Source organism: Convolutriloba macropyga, chromosome 2 (assembly GCF_964194025.1).
Source record: "Convolutriloba macropyga chromosome 2, txConMacr16.3, whole genome shotgun sequence".
Lineage (NCBI taxonomy): Eukaryota > Metazoa > Xenacoelomorpha > Acoela > Convolutidae > Convolutriloba > Convolutriloba macropyga.
Window position 1 is genome coordinate 65,138,204 of NC_134469.1, and position 22,969 is coordinate 65,161,172.

The 22,969-nt window shown below is 38.9% G+C and overlaps 1 protein-coding gene across 1 annotated transcript in view; it reads right to left on the reverse strand.

Annotated features, from left to right (window-relative positions):
* LOC142334611 (N-alpha-acetyltransferase 20-like) overlaps positions 1 to 22,298 on the reverse strand; it is a 34,558-nt gene extending 12,260 nt beyond the window's left edge. The window contains exon 1 of the mRNA XM_075382783.1: positions 21,961 to 22,298. Within this exon, the coding sequence (XP_075238898.1) occupies positions 21,961 to 22,111 (151 nt within the window). The 5' untranslated portion in view covers positions 22,112 to 22,298. The remainder of the gene's footprint in view (positions 1 to 21,960) is intronic.
* Positions 22,299 to 22,969: the final 671 nt, after the last annotated feature.

Below are 22,969 nucleotides of genomic sequence, written 5' to 3' on the forward strand. Positions count from 1 at the left end.
AAAACAACTACCATTTTCCAGACACCTAAAAAAAGGAATTTGACTTTAAAATTGAGGACCACAATTATGCCAGAAAAATTGACCAAGCACTTTTAAACTGCATTAACTATATCACTACGCTTGCCAAAAACTGACTAGCAAAATATAATAATGACAGATGCTGTGTTCTATTCTGCGGGCTACTTTATCATTATAGAAGACTACACGCTCAATGATTCAATCAACGAATCTAAACTCTATGCACCAGTTACCATTGATCAATATTTACGATAAATTAGCTTTATCTATCAACATACGCCAAGAGTTCTTAGCCGTTCCGTTTGCCCTCAAAACGTTTGGCAACCTCATTTGGTGATGTAAAAATCAGCGCTCACACTAACAGAAAACAGATCAATCACCAGACTCTTCCAAATGAATTTAAAACCACCAACAGTTTGGAATGAATCCTCCATATGTTTACCTCCAACGTTTCTCCGGATTACCGAACAAATACTGCGACCAATTCGAAGGGATACTTCGGGCAAGCATCGCGGAGTCAAAAATACCTGAAGCTCACCACCAGAGAGCACAATATCTCCGCGTGCATAGAAATGCACTGAACTTTTATCTACAACTACCGGAAAACATGCGAAATGTAGATCAGTCCCCACAACAACTCAGAAACTGTACATAGGAGCAGATCAAAGACGAAAATTCGAACTCGACCTGCAATTCGACCACGCAAGTTTGACCCTGTTAAAGAACAACCAGACAGCTTCCTCACTGACCTGCAATACCTCGCAAACCATGGCAATTGCGGACATCGACGGAGCAGGCATCAATCGCACAGACAAAAGACAACGAAGAAAACCAAAACAATTCATCCAACTAAAGCCATTCAAATGAAAAAAGTTTCTAAAGGAAAACGATAAGGTTTCGGTAAGCTATTTCGTGTCTGCATTGACCAAATACACCTAGAACCGTCCAACACTACTGCGTTTAAAGAACTTAATGCCGCAAGCTACCAAACAGTTATTCAGGCCATCAAAAAAACATGACCCCTGGCACTGCTTCAATGCAGGTAACACGATCTTAGGAAAAACGATTCCGACCAACTCCAAACCAACAACAAAATCTCAGTACTTATGAGAGACCACAATCATTCCCGCAACGCAGACCAACACTACAATTCTAACACTAACTCAAACAGCTGACAGTTCCACTATCAGAGAGGAGGTAGAGGACGAGGAGCCTACAGTGGACAGAACAGGAACCGTTCCAAGGAACATAGTTCTTCAATAGAAATGAGCCTCGACCATTCAATAATAGCAGAGAAGGGTTTTCTTGTACCATTACTGTTCGAAAAATTTTTTTAAATAAAAGTCTCAGCTGACACGGGCGCTTTCTGCAGTGTAATGTCACAAAAACAATTTCACACAAAAGCTAACAGAAACCCGCGCAGCAAGCTAACGTTTCAAAGGAATTTTTTATATTAGTAACAACACAATTCAACTTCAAAATTGGACACACTCCTCCTTAAAAATTTTTGATATCAGAAACCTTGTCCTAAACTCTTTTCAGTTTCTTTCTTTGAAAAACATAAAATTGCTATAAATCCATCTCCCATTTTCCACCATTTCACCTTGCAAGGAAAATGCAAGGAAACGGAAAAAAGTCCAAACGCATCGAAGAAAAAATCGTTGCAAATGAAAACAAAGTTTTTCATTAACCCTCGAAAACTATGACGAACTATTGAAAAAAATATACCCGAACAACTTTATTCCTGAACTATCGGAAAACAACTACCATTTTCCAGACACCTAAAAAAAGGAATTTAACTTTAAAATTGAGGACCACAATTATGCCAGAAAAATTGACCAAGCACTTTTAAACTGCATTAACTATATCACTACGCTTGCCAAAAACTGACTAGCAAAATATAATAATGACAGATGCTGTGTTCTATTCTGCGGGCTACTTTATCATTATAGAAGACTACACGCTCAATGATTCAATCAACGAATCTAAACTCTATGCACCAGTTACCATTGATCAATATTTACGATAAATTAGCTTTATCTATCAACATACGCCAAGAGTTCTTAGCCGTTCCGTTTGACCTCAAAACGTTTGGCAACCTCATTTGGTGATGTAAAAATCAGCGCTCACACTAACAGAAAACAGATCAATCACCAGACTCTTCCAAATGAATTTAAAACCACCAACAGTTTGGAATGAATCCTCCATATGTTTACCTCCAACGTTTCTCCGGATTACCGAACAAATACTGCGACCAATTCGAAGGGATACTTCGGGCAAGCATCGCGGAGTCAAAAATACCTGAAGCTCACCACCAGAGAGCACAATATCTCCGCGTGCATAGAAATGCACTGAACTTTTATCTACAACTACCGGAAAACATGCGAAATGTAGATCAGTCCCCACAACAACTCAGAAACTGTACATAGGAGCAGATCAAGACGAAAATTCGAACTCGACCTGCAATTCGACCACGCAAGTTTGACCCTGTTAAAGAACAACCAGACAGCTTCCTCACTGACCTGCAATACCTCGCAAACCATGGCAATTGCGGACATCGACGGAGCAGGCATCAATCGCACAGACAAAAGACAACGAAGAAAACCAAAACAATTCATCCAACTAAAGCCATTCAAATGAAAAAAGTTTCTAAAGGAAAACGATAAGGTTTCGGTAAGCTATTTCGTGTCTGCATTGACCAAATACACCTAGAACCGTCCAACACTACTGCGTTTAAAGAACTTAATGCCGCAAGCCACCAAACAGTTATTCAGGCCATCAAAAAAACATGACCCCTGGCACTGCTTCAATGCAGGTAACACGATCTTAGGAAAAACGATTCCGACCAACTCCAAACCAACAACAAAATCTCAGTACTTATGAGAGACCACAATCATTCCCGCAACGCAGACCAACACTACAATTCTAACACTAACTCAAACAGCTGACAGTTCCACTATCAGAGAGGAGGTAGAGGACGAGGAGCCTACAGTGGACAGAACAGGAACCGTTCCAAGGAACATAGTTCTTCAATAGAAATGAGCCTCGACCATTCAATAATAGCAGAGAAGGGTTTTCTTGTACCATTACTGTTCGAAAAAATTTTTTTAATAAAAGTCTCAGCTGACACGGGCGCTTTCTGCAGTGTAATGTCACAAAAACAATTTCACACAAAAGCTAACAGAAACCCGCGCAGCAAGCTAACGTTTCAAAGGAATTTTTTATATTAGTAACAACACAATTCAACTTCAAAATTGGACACATTCCTCCGTAAAAATTTTTGATATCAGAAACCTTGTCCTAAACTCTTTTCAGTTTCTTTCTTTGAAAAACATAAAATTGCTATAAATCCATCTCCCATTTTCCACCATTTCACCTTGCAAGGAAAATGCAAGGAAACGGAAAAAAGTCCAAACGCATCGAAGAAAAAATCGTTGCAAAGGAAAACAAAGTTTTTCATTAACCCTCGAAAACTGCAGCTGCAACCAGTAGAAACCAAAATTGCAGATCAAATGGTCATAATCGAAACTAATGACGCGCCGAAGACTGGAGATTGGATAGACCGACAGGGCCGTTTACTCTAAGATTCAAAAGAATTCAATTCACCTAAAAGATGACTTTATTAGTTGAACACTAGTCCAAAACTATGGAGCAATAACAGCACTACGGCTCAGCTACAATATCGCCTATCTTTGCTAATACAAACCAAACGAGAAACTACGCATTTTGTCTGGCTAAAAAAGAAGCCACCTCAAAGGAAATGATAAGATTGAGAACATCTTCTTAATTGTAACCTTAGCAGATGCTTGTTTACCACACAGAAAAAATCTCAATCAAAAAGATGGTAGCAATGGATTTTTCTCAATTCAAATGGCTGAGGAAACATCAGTCCGACTCCTGGAATTCAAAATTGCTTCCAGAACATATACATTTCAAAGGCTGCTTAAAGGCCTTAGCATGAGCGTCAGAGCTTTTAGCTCGTTTATGCGACAAAAATAACTCTAAAATGGCCAAATGTCGACGAGATCGAAATTGCCGCCAACGACACGATCGAAATTGAAAAGATCGAAAAATTACGTGCAATATTTTCATGCATCCGTGAATCCGGTACAGAACATGCCACCGATATTGCCAGTTGGGAATTCACGAGAAACAATTTTTCGGGAACACAATCCAATCGGAAGGATTATCAACCATACCACAGATAAATGAAACCTTCAGCCAGAAATTCCTAAAACAACTAATCAAACGAACAGAAGAAAATCAAGACTACAATTATGCTAAAAAAGACCCGACCAAGGACCTTCAAACTGCACTAACTAGATCACTACGCTTGCCCAAAACTGACTACCAAAATATAAGGGTGGCAGATGCTGTGTTCTATTCTCTGGGCTACTTTATCATTATAGAAGACTACACGCTCAATGAGCATACAAAGAAACTAAAATCTACGCACAGTTACAATTGGATCAATAATTCAGCCAATTAGCTTTAAAAACGAACATACGCCAAGAATTCTTAGCCGTTCCCTTTGCCATCGACACGTTTGACAACCTCATTTGGGATGTAAAAATCAGCTCATATTAACAGACAACACATCAGTCAACAGATTCTTCCAGAGGAAAATAAAACCAACGAGTTTGGAATGCACTCGGCCACGTTCTTAGCTTTGATATAATTCTTGGACACACCAGAAAAAATATACAAGATAAGGACCACTAAACCGAGGTTCAGAGCAACGCAGGCATCGAGATATTATACGAAAGACACTATAGTTCGAACAAGGGCCACCAACAACTTGACAATGCCTTTCAACAGACATGAACTACTATCAGACTGAAAACCCCAGATTAGCTGAAGCTTGTATAGAATACACAAGCATCACACAGGCAACAATTTTATTAAACAATAGTGTGTTCCACAACTTCTAAGAAACAATCTACTGCACAACAGCACAAAGAGCGGTCATAAAGATGTAACCTAAACCACAATCGAAATTCTCAATAAAATTTAATTCAGAAACACTTACCGACTAGATTCCAAACCACCTGACTTGCAAACAAAATTTTTCCAACAGTGTCCCTCAAACCACCCCTTCAACCCATGTCACCAAACCGAAATTAAGAATGCTTATAGACCTTGTAGGAAAGGTTCACCCATCACCATATACATTCGTACTAACAGGCATAGATGTCTTTTAAAAAACCTATTCGACCTTCCCTTGATGACAAGTGACGCACACAGAGTTGATAAGGACCTTACGTATATATTTATAAGACATTCCTCTATTCCATCAACAATAATCTGTGACCTGAGCAAAGTATTTAAATCAACTGATGAACGAGCTGGCGAGCCTACCAGAGATACAGCCTAAACACTTCACGCTGAAACACGCACAGACCATAGGACTCTTTGAAAGAAATCACACACCTTTGAAACAAAGTTCACGGATTAACGAAAATCAAGCATCAACAGATTGTCATCTCTACGTTGATATAGCAACTTTTATACATAACACATATGCACCAGCATTAGGATGCACACCCTCACATGCTTTTCATAAAAAAATTCCCACTAGCGCACTGGTTTTAAAAATTATTTTAAAAAACTATTGAAGAATTATCCCAAGTACGACAGAGATTGGGAATTACAAGAGAAAACAACTTCTCCGCTAGCGTTTAAGAAAATTTAATACGCTCTGATCTCAAATACAGAGCATTGCGACAAAAGGGCGATTGAAACTCCCCTTAAACTTCATTAACATTGGCTCATACTAGACCCAAAATGCACAACACAGAGCACTCCCGAACAAATAACAACCAAGATGGATACCACTCAATAGGGTATAAGAACTCTTAACAAATGCCAATAATACTGACGAAAAACATCACCAATTACACATAATGCATTCACCGCATAAGACTGCGACCGATTGAAGCGCAATATCGGTTTGAAAACCAGACGGCAATCAATCCGAGACAAATCAAATTTGAGCCTGCAAATCAAAACGAAAACCACTTGCCAATGACAACCAAGTTCAAAAATCAGGACAGCATTATCCTGACACGGAACATTTCTAAATCATGACCAGTTATAGTCAACAGATCAACAGATCTGGAAGCCATCAATCTCTTGCAAAATGAAGCACCTTTAACCGCAGCAAACACGCAGCACCACCAATCAACTTTAAATCGCGAACCACCTTGTCGAAGGCTCAGTTACTTTAGATCGCAATGAGACACCGGAATCAATAGACACAGGAAACTATACTTTCACAAATTACAGCGCACACTTCCAGACTGACACGATTCGTCGCTAACCTACGTTCAAAGCAACGGAGGGATCAAGATATTAAACGAAAGACACTATGGTTCGAAAGAGGGCCACCAACAACCGGCCAATACCTTTCGAGAGACAAAAAGAACTATGTAAAAGAATACCTTAGATTAGCTCTTGTTGCCTACGTTTGCAAAGAAAATTCTGGGATCTCACAGGCAACATTTTTATCAAACAAAAGTGTGTTCCACAACAAATAAGAGAAGATATAGTGCACCAAAATCACAACAGCACAAGGAGCGGTCATAAAGGTGTAACTTAAATATTTGAATTACACCCTCAGATGTTTTTCATGGGAGAACCCCGATAACGCACTGGTTTAAAAAATTTAAAACTAAATACTTATAGAAAAACAATCCCAAATACGATTGTTAAGGAACAACAAGAGAAAACAGCGAGACTCTTCGCTAGCGTTAAAGAAAATTTTATAAGCTCTGATTTTCAATACAGTACTGCGACAGAACGCAAACCATTCTTTGTCGAAGCCTTAGTCACTTTAGCTTGCAATGAGACACCGGAATCGATAGACCCATAAAACTATACGTTCACAAATCACAGCGTATTTCCCAGACTGACAAGATTTGGCGCCAACCGCCAATACAATTCGCGACGAGGCCGCCATTTGTCCATAGCTAGAAACATTCGGTTCACAACACGTTACAACAGACAGAGGAAGAACCGGCCATTGCCGTAAAAACTTACGAATCTCAGAGACTTAGTTATTAAGATCACCTTTCTAAGTGATAAAATAAATCAGTCAAGCCAGCCTGCAGTTACTACAAGAGCTGCAGTACTCTTCAACCTGTATCAGAAAATCCGTGGATCTATGAAAGTTATGCATGCCCACTTAATTTCACAAACAAGAGATACTCGGCAGCCGGACAGCCCTGGATAGCTCAAAAAACGATGTGGGCAGGAAAGCAAGCAAAAGAAGACACCGAGAGCTTACGACTGGAAATCAACAAATTACTTCGGACAAACAGCCACACGAGCCCAATTTCATCCAAGAACCTCGCGCTGTCAGGCTACAACTGCTGCCGCCGCGGTGTTAGGAATAGGAATTGGAACAGACAGTAAATTTCTTCCCTTTATTAAATCAGTCTTCGAAAGTTTTGACAAGCGAGTGCCATAAAACCAAGCAAACAAAATGATCAATGAATTATCTCAAATGCTTCACAGACAACGTTGGAGAGATCACTGTGCAGTAAAACAAAATTTATGTATCACAGAGAATAGAGCATTAAACGAAGCACAAAATCAAGTTATTAGGATACAAAGCCCGAAATCGGAACCTCTTTAAAGCTCTACGACGGAATGTTCACCACAAGCGCAACTGGGTGCAATTCTTATATATCTCCAATTTTATATATGTCCGCGTACAAATCAATCAGCAGATTGGTGCCAACTAAGATTCCAGAAAATTCTCACAATAAAAAAACTGACCGTGCAGCATTATATACCCTTGGAATCAATATCATCAATGCACTAACACCACTGATGAATCAAGTATTACCAAAGTAAGTTTTACCACGGGCCCAACTGAACGAAATTCTCACTATTGTTCATCAGCAGCAAAATGGGAAACAGGATCGGTTATCTCTTGCCGTACCGAATCACAAAATTGTACCGTTCTACGAAACAAAGTTAGTCACACGAGTCGGAGCTATCAACTCCGGTCTTGTGCTAACAGCAGTCAAAAGTTTTCAATGTCGACGAGATTAGAATTGGCGCCAACGACAAACTTGATCATTAATTACGTGCAGTTTTTCATACCAACGTTAATCCGGTTCGAAAACTGGCATCGATAAATTCCAGATGGGAATGCACGAGATACAATTCTTCGGGAACAGAATCAGATCGGAAGGATTATCAATCATACCAAAGAAAGTTGAAATCTTCAGCGAGAATTTTAAAATACCTAAATTAACAAACCAAGTCATATGAAAGATACGTTTTTCAATTCCGTAAAGAACTATTGGAAAATATACCCAAACAACTTTATACCCGAATTATAGGAAAAAACACTTCCATTAAGCGGACTCCTCGGGAAGGAACCCAAATTTGACATTGAAGACATGCTAAAAAAATTGACCCAGGAGCTTCAAACAGCCTGCACTATATCAATACGCTTGCCAAAAACTGACCACTTAAAATATAATGATGGCAGATGCTGTGTTCTATTCTGCCGACTACTTTATCATAGACTACACGCTCAATGATTCATACAAAGAAACTAAAATCTATGCATCAGTTACATTTGGATCAATATTTCAGCCAAATTGGCTTTAGCTATCAGCATACGCCTAGAATTCTTAGTCGTTCCCCTTGCCCTCGACATGTTTGGCAACCTCATTTGGGGATGTAAAAACTAGAGCTCATATTAACAGACAACAGATCAGTCACCAGATTCCTCCAGACGAAATTACAACACGGACAGTTTGGAATGCACTAAACCACGTTCTTAACTTTGTTGTACTCCTAGAACACACCAGGAAAAATTAAACACGACCACGGACTACTTAACCTACGTTCAAAGCAACGGAGGGATCAAGATATTAAACGAAAGACACTATGGTTCGAAAGAGGGCCACCAACAACCGGCCAATACCTTTCGACAGACAAAAAGAACTATGTAAAAGAATACCTTAGATTAGCTCTTGTTGCCTACGTTTGCAAAGAAAATTCTGGGATCTCACAGGCAACATTTTTATCAAACAAAAGTGTGTTCCACAACAAATAAGAGAAGATATAGTGCACCAAAATCACAACAGCACAAGGAGCGGTCATAAAGGTGTAACTTAAATATTTGAATTACACCCTCAGATGTTTTTCATGGGAGAACCCCGATAACGCACTGGTTTAAAAAATTTAAAACTAAATACTTATAGAAAAACAATCCCAAATACGATTGTTAAGGAACAACAAGAGAAAACAGCGAGACTCTTCGCTAGCGTTAAAGAAAATTTTATAAGCTCTGATTTTCAATACAGTACTGCGACAGAACGCAAACCATTCTTTGTCGAAGCCTTAGTTACTTTAGCTTGCAATGAGACACCGGAATCGATAGACCCATAAAACTATACGTTCACAAATCACAGCGTATTTCCCAGACTGACAAGATTTGGCGCCAACCGCCAATACAATGTGCGACGAGGCCGCCATTTGTCCATAGCTAGAAACATTCGGTTCACAACACGTTACAACAGACAGAGGAAGAACCGGCCATTACCGTAAAAACTTACGAATCTCAGAGACTTAGTTATTAAGATCACCTTTCTAAGTGATAAAATAAATCAGTCAAGCCAGCCTGCAGTTACTACAAGAGCTGCAGTACTCTTCAACCTGTATCAGAAAATCCGTGGATCTATGAAAGTTATGCATGCCCACTTAATTTCACAAACAAGAGATACTCGGCAGCCGGACAGCCCTGGATAGCTCAAAAAACGATGTGGGCAGGAAAGCAAGCAAAAGAAGACACCGAGAGCTTACGACTGGAAATCAACAAATTACTTCGGACAAACAGCCACACGAGCCCAATTTCATCCAAGAACCTCGCGCTGTCAGGCTACAACTGCTGCCGCCGCGGTGTTAGGAATAGGAATTGGAACAGACAGTAAATTTCTTCCCTTTATTAAATCAGTCTTCGAAAGTTTTGACAAGCGAGTGCCATAAAACCAAGCAAACAAAATGATCAATGAATTATCTCAAATGCTTCACAGACAACGTTGGAGAGATCACTGTGCAGTAAAACAAAATTTATGTATCACAGAGAATAGAGCATTAAACGAAGCACAAAATCAAGTTATTAGGATACAAAGCCCGAAATCGGAACCTCTTTAAAGCTCTACGACGGAATGTTCACCACAAGCGCAACTGGGTGCAATTCTTATATATCTCCAATTTTATATATGTCCGCGTACAAATCAATCAGCAGATTGGTGCCAACTAAGATTCCAGAAAATTCTCACAATAAAAAAACTGACCGTGCAGCATTATATACCCTTGGAATCAATATCATCAATGCACTAACACCACTGATGAATCAAGTATTACCAAAGTAAGTTTTACCACGGGCCCAACTGAACGAAATTCTCACTATTGTTCATCAGCAGCAAAATGGGAAACAGGATCGGTTATCTCTTGCCGTACCGAATCACAAAATTGTACCGTTCTACGAAACAAAGTTAGTCACACGAGTCGGAGCTATCAACTCCGGTCTTGTGCTAACAGCAGTCAAAAGTTTTCAATGTCGACGAGATTAGAATTGGCGCCAACGACAAACTTGATCATTAATTACGTGCAGTTTTTCATACCAACGTTAATCCGGTTCGAAAACTGGCATCGATAAATTCCAGATGGGAATGCACGAGATACAATTCTTCGGGAACAGAATCAGATCGGAAGGATTATCAATCATACCAAAGAAAGTTGAAATCTTCAGCGAGAATTTTAAAATACCTAAATTAACAAACCAAGTTATATGAAAGATACGTTTTTCAATTCCGTAAAGAACTATTGGAAAATATACCCAAACAACTTTATACCCGAATTATAGGAAAAAACACTTCCATTAAGCGGACTCCTCGGGAAGGAACCCAAATTTGACATTGAAGACATGCTAAAAAAATTGACCCAGGAGCTTCAAACAGCCTGCACTATATCAATACGCTTGCCAAAAACTGACCACTTAAAATATAATGATGGCAGATGCTGTGTTCTATTCTGCCGACTACTTTATCATAGACTACACGCTCAATGATTCATACAAAGAAACTAAAATCTATGCATCAGTTACATTTGGATCAATATTTCAGCCAAATTGGCTTTAGCTATCAGCATACGCCTATAATTCTTAGTCGTTCCCCTTGCCCTCGACATGTTTGGCAACCTCATTTGGGGATGTAAAAACTAGAGCTCATATTAACAGACAACAGATCAGTCACCAGATTCCTCCAGACGAAATTACAACACGGACAGTTTGGAATGCACTAAACCACGTTCTTAACTTTGTTGTACTCCTAGAACACACCAGGAAAAATTAAACACGACCACGGACTACTTAACCTACGTTCAAAGCAACGGAGGGATCAAGATATTAAACGAAAGACACTATGGTTCGAAAGAGGGCCACCAACAACCGGCCAATACCTTTCGACAGACAAAAAGAACTATGTAAAAGAATACCTTAGATTAGCTCTTGTTGCCTACGTTTGCAAAGAAAATTCTGGGATCTCACAGGCAACATTTTTATCAAACAAAAGTGTGTTCCACAACAAATAAGAGAAGATATAGTGCACCAAAATCACAACAGCACAAGGAGCGGTCATAAAGGTGTAACTTAAATATTTGAATTACACCCTCAGATGTTTTTCATGGGAGAACCCCGATAACGCACTGGTTTAAAAAATTTAAAACTAAATACTTATAGAAAAACAATCCCAAATACGATTGTTAAGGAACAACAAGAGAAAACAGCGAGACTCTTCGCTAGCGTTAAAGAAAATTTTATAAGCTCTGATTTTCAATACAGTACTGCGACAGAACGCAAACCATTCTTTGTCGAAGCCTTAGTTACTTTAGCTTGCAATGAGACACCGGAATCGATAGACCCATAAAACTATACGTTCACAAATCACAGCGTATTTCCCAGACTGACAAGATTTGGCGCCAACCGCCAATACAATGTGCGACGAGGCCGCCATTTGACCATAGCTAGAGAACAATTGGTTTACAACACGTTACATCAGACAGAGGAAGAACAGGCCATTACCGTAAAAACTTACTGCCCGTTATATTACCACCCTGAACATGAATTACAAATTGACGCAGGTTACAAAGACAAAGACGAAAGCGACAACCCATAGGGTGATACAGAGAGGTCCTTCAAAGCGGACAACGCAATGAGAAACAATAACTTGTGGCACGACTGGGACACTATATTAGAGCCCCTCTAAATATCCAATGTTTCAAACCCCGATAATGGATATGAATACACGAGTACACGCCCGATTGCACAAACGCCAGCACTGGCAGTCTTAGAATCCCTGACTTTGATGACATGTAAGATTATAATTATAACTTCAAATCTCAGCAACACGATATCTTTTAGCAGTTCGTCAACTGCCGAACTTAAACTCAATTTTCAAGAAAGTAATCTATCCCCAAGAACGTCTTTACCAAATCCACAACGCCTATGGGAAAGAAAAAAGCGTAAAGTTGAACCAAGGTTTAACTACAGAAGACAAGTAAAGCGGCTGACCCTCCACAGACGAGAAGCAATAGGTAACCTCCAGCAAACAATTGGCCTCGATGAGTCAGAATAGAAAAAAAACAACTTCGTAATGATTGGTGGGAATAAAACAAAGGAAAAACTACGGAAATTCATTTTACAACTTTAACCGATCCCAAAACAGTTTCAAAAATCTTGAAACATTTTTACTATCCAAAATCTCCAAACAAGAATTTCTGCCAGCAAAATCTGAACCGGATAAAACATAACAAATCTTATGCACTTTACTAAGGCACAAAATCACCTTTCTAAGTTATAACATAGTTCAGTCAAATCAGCCTGCAGTTGCTACAAAAGCTGCAAAATTTTCAGCCTGCATCAGAAAATCCGTGATCTATGAAAATTATGCATGCCCACTTAATTTCACAAACAAGAGATACTCGGCAGCCGGACAGCCCTGGATAGCTCAAAAAACGATGTGGGCAGGAAAGCAAGCAAAAGAAGACATCGAGAGCTTACGATTGGAAATCAACAAAATACTTGAGACAAGCAGCCCGACGAGCCCAATTTTATCCGACAACCCCGCGCTGTCGGGCATCCACTGCTGTCGCCGCCGTGTTAGGAATAGGAATTGGAGCAGACGATAAATTTCTTCTTTCCTTTATTAAATCAGTCTTCGATGGTTGTGACAAGCGAGTGTCACGGAACCAAACAAAAAAAATCAATGAATTATCTCGAACAGTTCGCAAACCACGTTGGAGAGATCACTGCAGCAAAACAAAACAATTTATGTATCACAGAGCATAGAGCAATAAAAGAAGCACAAAACGAAATTATTGGGACACAAAACTGGAACTCGGAACCAATTTAAATCTAAAACGAAATGTTCACAAGCGCAACTGCGTGCATTTATTATAGCCCCAATTCTTAAAAATGTCCGCGTTGAAATCATTCAGCAGATTGGTGCCAAGTAATATTCAAGAAAGTTGGCACAAAAAACAGAACTTACCGTGCAGCACTGTGAATCTTTCAAATCAGTATCGTTAATGCAAAAACACCACGGATGAATCAACTATAAAGATTATCAAAATACCGACTCAAGAAATTTTCCCATTCTACTGAACAAATTTACCATTCAAGCAGAAGAAGACATCGAGAACTTACGACTGGAACTCAACAAATTACTTCAGACACAAGCTGGCGCCATCAACAAGCTGATCGGAAAATTACCTTCAGTTTTTCAAGCATACGTGAATCGAGTTCAACACCTCCCGACAAAATAAGCCAGGAAGGAATGCACGAGATAAAACTTTTCGAGAACACCATCAGATAAGAAGGATTATCAACCATACCAAAGAAAACTGAAACCTTCAGCGACAACTTTAAAATGCCAAAAAAAACAACTAAGCAAGTGAACCGAATACGTTTTTCACTTCCATGACGATTTATTGGAAAATATCCAAACAACTTTATACCCAAACTATCGGAAAAACAGCACAGAATTCTACAGACTACTAGAGAAGGCATCCAAGTTTAAAATTGAAGACCACATTTATGCTAAAAAAAATTGACCCAAGCCCTTCAAACAGCCAGCACTATATCATTACGCTTGCCAAAACAACAGAAAAAACGTAAATGGCAGAAGCTTCGTTCAATTGTGCTGGCTACGTTCATTATACAAAAGTAGACGCTCGATGATTCAAAGAAACAAAAAATTTGTGCACCAGTTATTTGGAACAAAAATATTTCAACGAAACAAAACTTACCGTGCAACACTATGAATCTTTCGAATCAGTATTGTTAATGCACTAACACCACGGATGAATCAACTATAAAGACTATCAAAATACCGACTCAAGAAATTTTCCCATTCTACTGAACAAATTTACCATTCAAGCAGAAGAAGACATCGAGAACTTACGACTGGAACTCAACAAATTACTTCAGACACAAGCTGGCGCCATCAACAAGCTGATCGGAAAATTACCTTCAGTTTTTCAAGCATACGTGAATCGAGTTCAACACCTCCCGACAAAATAAGCCAGGAAGGAATGCACGAGATAAAACTTTTCGAGAACACCATCAGATAAGAAGGATTATCAACCATACCAAAGAAAACTGAAACCTTCAGCGACAACTTTAAAATGCCAAAAAAAAACAACTAAGCAAGTGAACCGAATACGTTTTTCACTTCCATGACGATTTATTGGAAAATATCCAAACAACTTTATACCCAAACTATCGGAAAAACAGCACAGAATTCTACAGACTACTAGAGAAGGCATCCAAGTTTAAAATTGAAGACCACATTTATGCTAAAAAAAATTGACCCAAGCCCTTCAAACAGCCAGCACTATATCATTACGCTTGCCAAAACAACAGAAAAAACGTAAATGGCAGAAGCTTCGTTCAATTGTGCTGGCTACGTTCATTATACAAAAGTAGACGCTCGATGATTCAAAGAAACAAAAAATTTGTGCACCAGTTATTTGGAACAAAAATATTTCAACGAAACAAAACTTACCGTGCAAAACTTACCGTGCAACACTATGAATCTTTCGAATCAGTATCGTTAATGCACTAACACCACGGATGAATCAACTATAAAGACTATCAAAATACTGACTCAAGAAATTTTCCCATTCTACTGAACAAATTTACCGTTCAAGCAGAAGAAGACATCGAGAACTTACGACTGGAACTCAACAAATTACTTCAGACACAAGCTGGCGCCATCAACTCCGGTCTTCTGCTAATAGCGTCCAAAAGGTTTCACAGTCAACGAGAACTGAATTGGCGCCAACGACATGGACATGATCGGAAAATTACATTCAGTTTTTCAAGCATACGTGAATCGAGCTCAACACCTCCCTACAAAATAAGCCAGGAAGGAATGCACGAGATAAAACTTTTCGAGAACACCATCAGATAAGAAGGATTATCAACCATACCAAAGAAAATTGAAACCTTCAGCGACAACTTTAAAATGCCAAAAAAACAACCAAGCAAGTGAACCGAATACGTTTTTCACTTCCATGACGATTGATTGGAAAATATCCAAACAACTTTATACCCAAACTATCGGAAAAACAGCACAGAATTCTACAGACTACTAGAGAAGGCATCCAAGTTTAAAATTGAAGACCACATTTATGCTAAAAAAAATTGACCCAAGCCCTTCAAACAGCCAGCACTATATCATTACGCTTGCCAAAACAACAGAAAAAACGTAAATGGCAGAAGCTTCGTTCAATTGTGCTGGCTACGTTCATTATACAAAAGTAGACGCTCGATGATTCAAAGAAACAAAAAATTTGTGCACCAGTTATTTGGAACAAAAATATTTCAACGAAACAAAACTTACCGTGCAAAACTTACCGTGCAACACTATGAATCTTTCGAATCAGTATCGTTAATGCACTAACACCACGGATGAATCAACTATAAAGACTATCAAAATACCGACTCAAGAAATTTTCCCATTCTACTGAACAAATTTACCATTCAAGCAGAAGAAGACATCGAGAACTTACGACTGGAACTCAACAAATTACTTCAGACACAAGCTGGCGCCATCAACAAGCTGATCGGAAAATTACCTTCAGTTTTTCAAGCATACGTGAATCGAGTTCAACACCTCCCGACAAAATAAGCCAGGAAGGAATGCACGAGATAAAACTTTTCGAGAACACCATCAGATAAGAAGGATTATCAACCATACCAAAGAAAACTGAAACCTTCAGCGACAACTTTAAAATGCCAAAAAAAAACAACTAAGCAAGTGAACCGAATACGTTTTTCACTTCCATGACGATTTATTGGAAAATATCCAAACAACTTTATACCCAAACTATCGGAAAAACAGCACAGAATTCTACAGACTACTAGAGAAGGCATCCAAGTTTAAAATTGAAGACCACATTTATGCTAAAAAAAATTGACCCAAGCCCTTCAAACAGCCAGCACTATATCATTACGCTTGCCAAAACAACAGAAAAAACGTAAATGGCAGAAGCTTCGTTCAATTGTGCTGGCTACGTTCATTATACAAAAGTAGACGCTCGATGATTCAAAGAAACAAAAAATTTGTGCACCAGTTATTTGGAACAAAAATATTTCAACGAAACAAAACTTACCGTGCAAAACTTACCGTGCAACACTATGAATCTTTCGAATCAGTATCGTTAATGCACTAACACCACGGATGAATCAACTATAAAGACTATCAAAATACTGACTCAAGAAATTTTCCCATTCTACTGAACAAATTTACCGTTCAAGCAGAAGAAGACATCGAGAACTTACGACTGGAACTCAACAAATTACTTCAGACACAAGCTGGCGCCATCAACTCCGCTCTTCTGCTAATAGCGTCCAAAAGGTTTCACAGTCAACGAGAACTGAATTGGCGCCAACGACATGGACATGATCGGAAAATTACATTCAGTTTTTCAAGCATACGTGAATCGAGCTCAACACCTCCCTACAAAATAAGCCAGGAAGGAATGCACGAGATAAAACTTTTCGAGAACACCATCAGATAAGAAGGATTATCAACCATACCAAAGAAAATTGAAACCTTCAGCGACAACTTTAAAATGCCAAAAAAACAACCAAGCAAGTGAACCGAATACGTTTTTCACTTCCATGACGATTTATTGGAAAATATCCAAACAACTTTATACCCAAACTATCGGAAAAACAGCACCGAATTCTACAGACTACTAGGGAAAGCATCCAAGTTTAAAATTGAAGACCACATTTATGCTAAAAATTGACCCAAGCCCTTCAAACAGCCAGCACTATATCATTACGCTTGCCAAAACAACAGAAAAAACGTAAATGGCAGAAGCTTCGTTCAATTCTGCTGGCTACGTTCATTATTTAAAAGTAGACGCTCGATATTTCAAAGAAACAAAATATTTGTGCACCAGTTATTTGGAACAAAAATATTTCAACGAAACAAAACTTACCGTGCAACACTATGAATCTTTCGAATCAGTATCGTTAATGCACCAACACCACGGATGAATCAACTATAAAGACTATCAAAATACTGACTCAAGAAATTTTCCCATTCTACTGAACAAATTTACCGTTCAAGCACAAGAAGACATCGAGAACTTACGACTGGAACTCAACAAATTACTTCAGACACAAGCTGGCGCCATCAACTCCGGTCTTCTGCTAATAGCGTCCAAAAGGTTTCAAAGTCAACGAGAACTGAATTGGCGCCAACGACATGGACATGATCGGAAAATTACATTCAGTTTTTCAAGCATACGTGAATCGAGCTCAACACCTCCCTACAAAATAAGCCAGGAAGGAATGCACGAGATAAAACTTTTCGAGAACACCATCAGATAAGAAGGATTATCAACCATACCAAAGAAAATTGAACCTTCAGCGACAACTTTAAAATGCCAAAAAAAACAACTAAGCAAGTGAACCGAATACGTTTTTCACTTCCATGACGATTTATTGGAAAATATCCAAACAACTAAATACCCAAACTATCGGAAAAACAGCACAGAATTCTACAGACTACTAGAGATAGCATCCAAGTTTAAAATTGAAGACCACATTTATGCTAAAAAAATTGACCCAAGCCCTTCAAACAGCCAGCACTATATCATTACGCTTGCCAAAACAACAGAAAAAACGTAAATGGCAGAAGCTTCGTTCAATTCTGCTGGCTACAGAATTTGTGCACCAGTTATATTTGGATCAAAAATATTTCAACGAAATTAGTTTTAACTCTCAATATACGCCAAGATTTTCCAGCTGTTACCTTTACCCTCGACGTGTTTAGAAACATCACTTGGATGAAGAAAATCAGCGCCGATACTAACAGACAACAGATCAGTCACCAGATTCTTCCAGAGGTAATTAAAACCACCGACAGTTTGGAATGCACTAGACTACGTTCTTAGCTTTGATATAATCTTAGAACACACCAGGAGAAATTACACACGGCCACGGACCACTGAACCCCACGTTCAAAGCAGCAGAGGGATCAAGATATTAAACGAAAGGCACTATGTTTTGAACGAATACCCTAAGAAATAAAAGAATAAACTAGATTAGCTCTTGTTGCTGACGTTTGTAAAGAATAGTCAGCAACGTTAGTAAGAATAAGATCACACGGGCAACAAATTTATTCAATAAGTGTGATCCACAACAGCTAAAAAAAGATGTGCAACGAAATCACAACACCACAAGGAGCGGTCAAAGAGGTGTTAACTTAAATATTCGAAACGACTTAAATTCCCAAACTTTACAGGAACCTTACCAACTACATTCCAAGCTGTCTTACTTGTTTGCAAACAAAATCTGCGCCAACAGTGTCACTCAAACCACCCCTTCAACCAATGTCACCAAACGAAAATTGAGACACTGCTTATAGGCCTTGTAGGAAAAATTCACACATCATTAAATACATTCACCCTCTCAAGCATAGATGTCTTTTCAAAACACCCATTTGACCTTACCTTGACAAAATTTGAAGCAAACAATTGCTAAGAACTTTAATTCTACATTTCTGAGACATTTCTGTATTCCCTTAACAATAATCTGTGACATGGGCAAAGCATTTATATCAGAGCCTATGAACGAGATCGCAAACGAGATACAACTCGAGCACTTCACGCTGAAACACCCTAAGATCAAAGGGCTCCTTGCATTAAACGAAGCACTCTTGAAACAAAACTCACGGATTAACGAAAATCAAAAATCAACAGATTGGCATCTTTACGTTGACAAAGCAACTGTTATACAAAACAACATATACAGCAGCATTAGGATGCATAACCTCAGATGTTTTGCATGGAACCCTCGTCAATGTACTGGATTTAAAATTTCACAACAAAAAATATGGAAAAGAATTCCAAATACGACAGTTTTAAGGGAATACAAGAGAAAACAACAGAACCCTTCCCCTACGTTAAAGAATATTTAATAATCTGTGATCTCAAATACAAAGTACTACGACAGACAGGCGAATCGAACTCCACTTAAACATCATCAACATTGGCTCATACTATAATAAACACAAAAAGCAAAATACAGACAGCACTGAAGAATAAACCACAAACAAGGTGGATATCACTCTATAAGGTAGAAAAAGTCTTAACAAATGCCAATTTTATAAAGAAGATCAATACCAACAATGCATTCACCGAATGAGGATGCGACCTAATAAGCCGGAATATTAACTTTGCGTCTCAAGGACAATCAATCCCAAACAATTTGAAGTTAACCTTAAAAATTCAGAAGAACGAGAACCACTTCGCATTGGACACCATGTCCAAAAATCACATAAATAAGGACAGCATTATCCTGCCAAGGACGATTTCTGACTTCTAATCTGTTATATTCCTCAAAAATGTGGATGCCACCAATTTCTTGCAATATGAAGCGCCCTTAACGGTAGAAAACAAGCACCATCAACCAATTTCAGATCCCGAAACATTCTTTGTCGAAGGCGCAGTGCAGTGCCTTTAGTTCGAAATTAGACACCGGAATCAATGGACACAAAACTATACTTTCACAAATCACAGCGTATTTTCCCAGACTGACACACGATTCGGCGCTAACCGTCAATACAATTTGCGACAAAGCCGCCATTTGGCCATAGATAGAGAACATCCGGTTTACAGCACGTTTCAAGAGACAGAAGATGAAAGGAAAGCGAGCACAAGAATACATCCGGAGCTTACGACTGGAAATCAACACAATACTTTGGACAAACAGCCAATTGAGCCCATTTATAACCGACGAGCTTACGCAGTCGCTGCTCCACTGCTGCCACCGACGTGTTAAGAATGGAAATTGGAACGGTCGACAAACTCTTTTCCTTTATTAAATGAGTCTTCGAATGTAGTGACAAGCGAATGTCAAGAAACCACTCAAACATAGAACGATCAATTAATTATCTCGAATACTTAACAGGACACGTTAGATAGATCACAGGGCAGTAAAACGAGAAATTTAGAGCAAAATCACAAAACGGAATTAATGAGACACACTACCGGACCTCGGAACCAATTTAAAGCTCTAAGACAAAATGTTTCCCCAAAAGCGCAACTGCGTGCAATTCTTATATAGCCCAATTTTTATATATGACCGCGAACAAATCAATCAGAAGACTGGTGCTCAGTAACATATTCCAGAAATTTCTCACAAAATCAGAACTTACCGTACAGCACTAACATTTCGAGTCAATATCCTCAATGCACTAACCTCACTGAAGAATCAACTATTACCAAGTTCAGTTGTACCACGAGCCCGACCGCACCAAATTCTCAATATTGTTCATCTCCAGCAAAATGGGAAATAGGCTCGGTTCTCTTGCCGTGCCGATTCAAGAAATTTTATCGCACTACAAAACAAAGTTAGTCACACAAGTTGAAGACATCGACTTCGATCTTGTGCCAGCAATAGCTTCACTGTCAAACATGCATTCAATATGACCATTACTAGCTGAAATAATTGAGAGAAACATCTCTGCCTGAAAAAACTAGTATAAAACCGCACGTGATCAAATAACATTTCTCATACAGCAGATCTTTTTCACACCTACTCTTCTGGCTCTCTTCTCATGATGCATGAGCAGAAAAATACAATTCTCTCCATCTCTGCTTTGATTTCTGTTCAGCAGTTTGACCTTTAAACACTTTCGCGTGTGACCTTTGTCTTCCTCTAAGACACATCCTCTAAAAATACAAGTGATAGATCGCCATTACTCCTCTTCGGGTCGTAAAAAAGATATTGCACAAATAAAATTCAAATTTTTTGAATTATTAAAAATGAAGAGCGCCAAAATAATAGCCTCTGAGAGGCTGATGGCGGCTGTTAATAGGTTATAATATAAGCAGTCTCATTATGGAAACTGAAATTGCTGGACAGCAGGAATTCGATTGAGAGAAAGAAACCCAGATTTGAATCGGATCCATAGAATTAAATTTTTAATGCCTTGAGAACATTTCACGTGTCGGTGTTGTTATACGCTGTTATACAAAATTCAATTTGCCATAAAATCAAGAAAAAGTACAGGACACCTGGACTTTCATTGCTTTTCAAAATCCTTACGATCAAAGTCAAACCTACGGGCGATTTCCCTAGCTTAAAACCTAACATACCGACAATTTGCTACCAGAAAACCGGACATACCAGCAAGCTTCAACGTTTGAAGGCGAACAAAACGCCAATTTCCGACGTTTGAAACCCAACATACTAAAAAATTTCCTTAAAACCAAACATACCGACAATTTTACTACCTTTAAAATGCAAAATTTCTAGACTATGGTAAAGAGCGCTAGGTGCATCAAATTCAATTACAGAAGCTCGAATAAAATTACAGGGGCGGTGTCTCAAACCTGTTGGTGTCTCTGACATGAGAAAATATTCTGGCCATTTGACGTAATACTGCAAGTAGAAAGACAGAGCGTACGTCTCCGTAAGTGGATCCAGGTTAATTTTGGCCATTTTAAGGAAGTCACTGCACTTGAATGTCCTCAGAGAAGACATCGTAGCAGCTTTCGCGACAAAGCTTGGCACTAAACACCACTCTCTACAAGGCTGCACAGGGTCAATCCGCTTGAAATCAGCGAACAGTCACAGCTAGCAATGAATTACAGTTAACTGAGCGCCTGCACCTCGCAACCAGTATAGCCCAAAAAATAAGGCATCAGTTATCTGGAATTCAAAATTAACTTCTTGGATGCCCTCTTTAAAATCCCAAAAACGCACCAGATAAACCGACCGGCGAGCGGTTAGTTTCTGTAGTACCCACCTTTGATTTAGGGAGGATGGGTGGGCTTGGAGCGGCAGCGGAGGAGGGGGGGGGGGGGGGGGGGGTCCAAACCTCCAAAAATGCCCTATACACTGATTTTAAGTCTTCTCTCAGTAACTTCGATGAATTGTACACGTACAGACTAGCAGAGCTCTTAGGACCCGTTTTTGAAGACAAAAATTTAAAACCATTGGACGAAAAATTGGTCAAGAGAAAAATTGTATAAATAAGACCGAGAGAGAAATTTCTTTTGAGAGCAATTAAAATAAAAACTTTGTTTGAGAGCAGCTAAGAACAATCAAAATATTTTAATTCACACACACACACACACACACACACACACACACACACACACACACGCACGCACGCACACACACACACAACACACACACACACACACACACACACACACAACACACACACACACACACATTTTGCTTGACTATCTAATTTAAGCCCCTTTAATTACGGTCTATTCCTTAACTGTAATTTTCTGCACCCAAAAACTATGTGGTAGGAATACGAAAACTTCACATCTTATTTCCCTTGTTTCAGTATTAAGATTGGAATGACTAAGCATTTTTTTTCCTTTT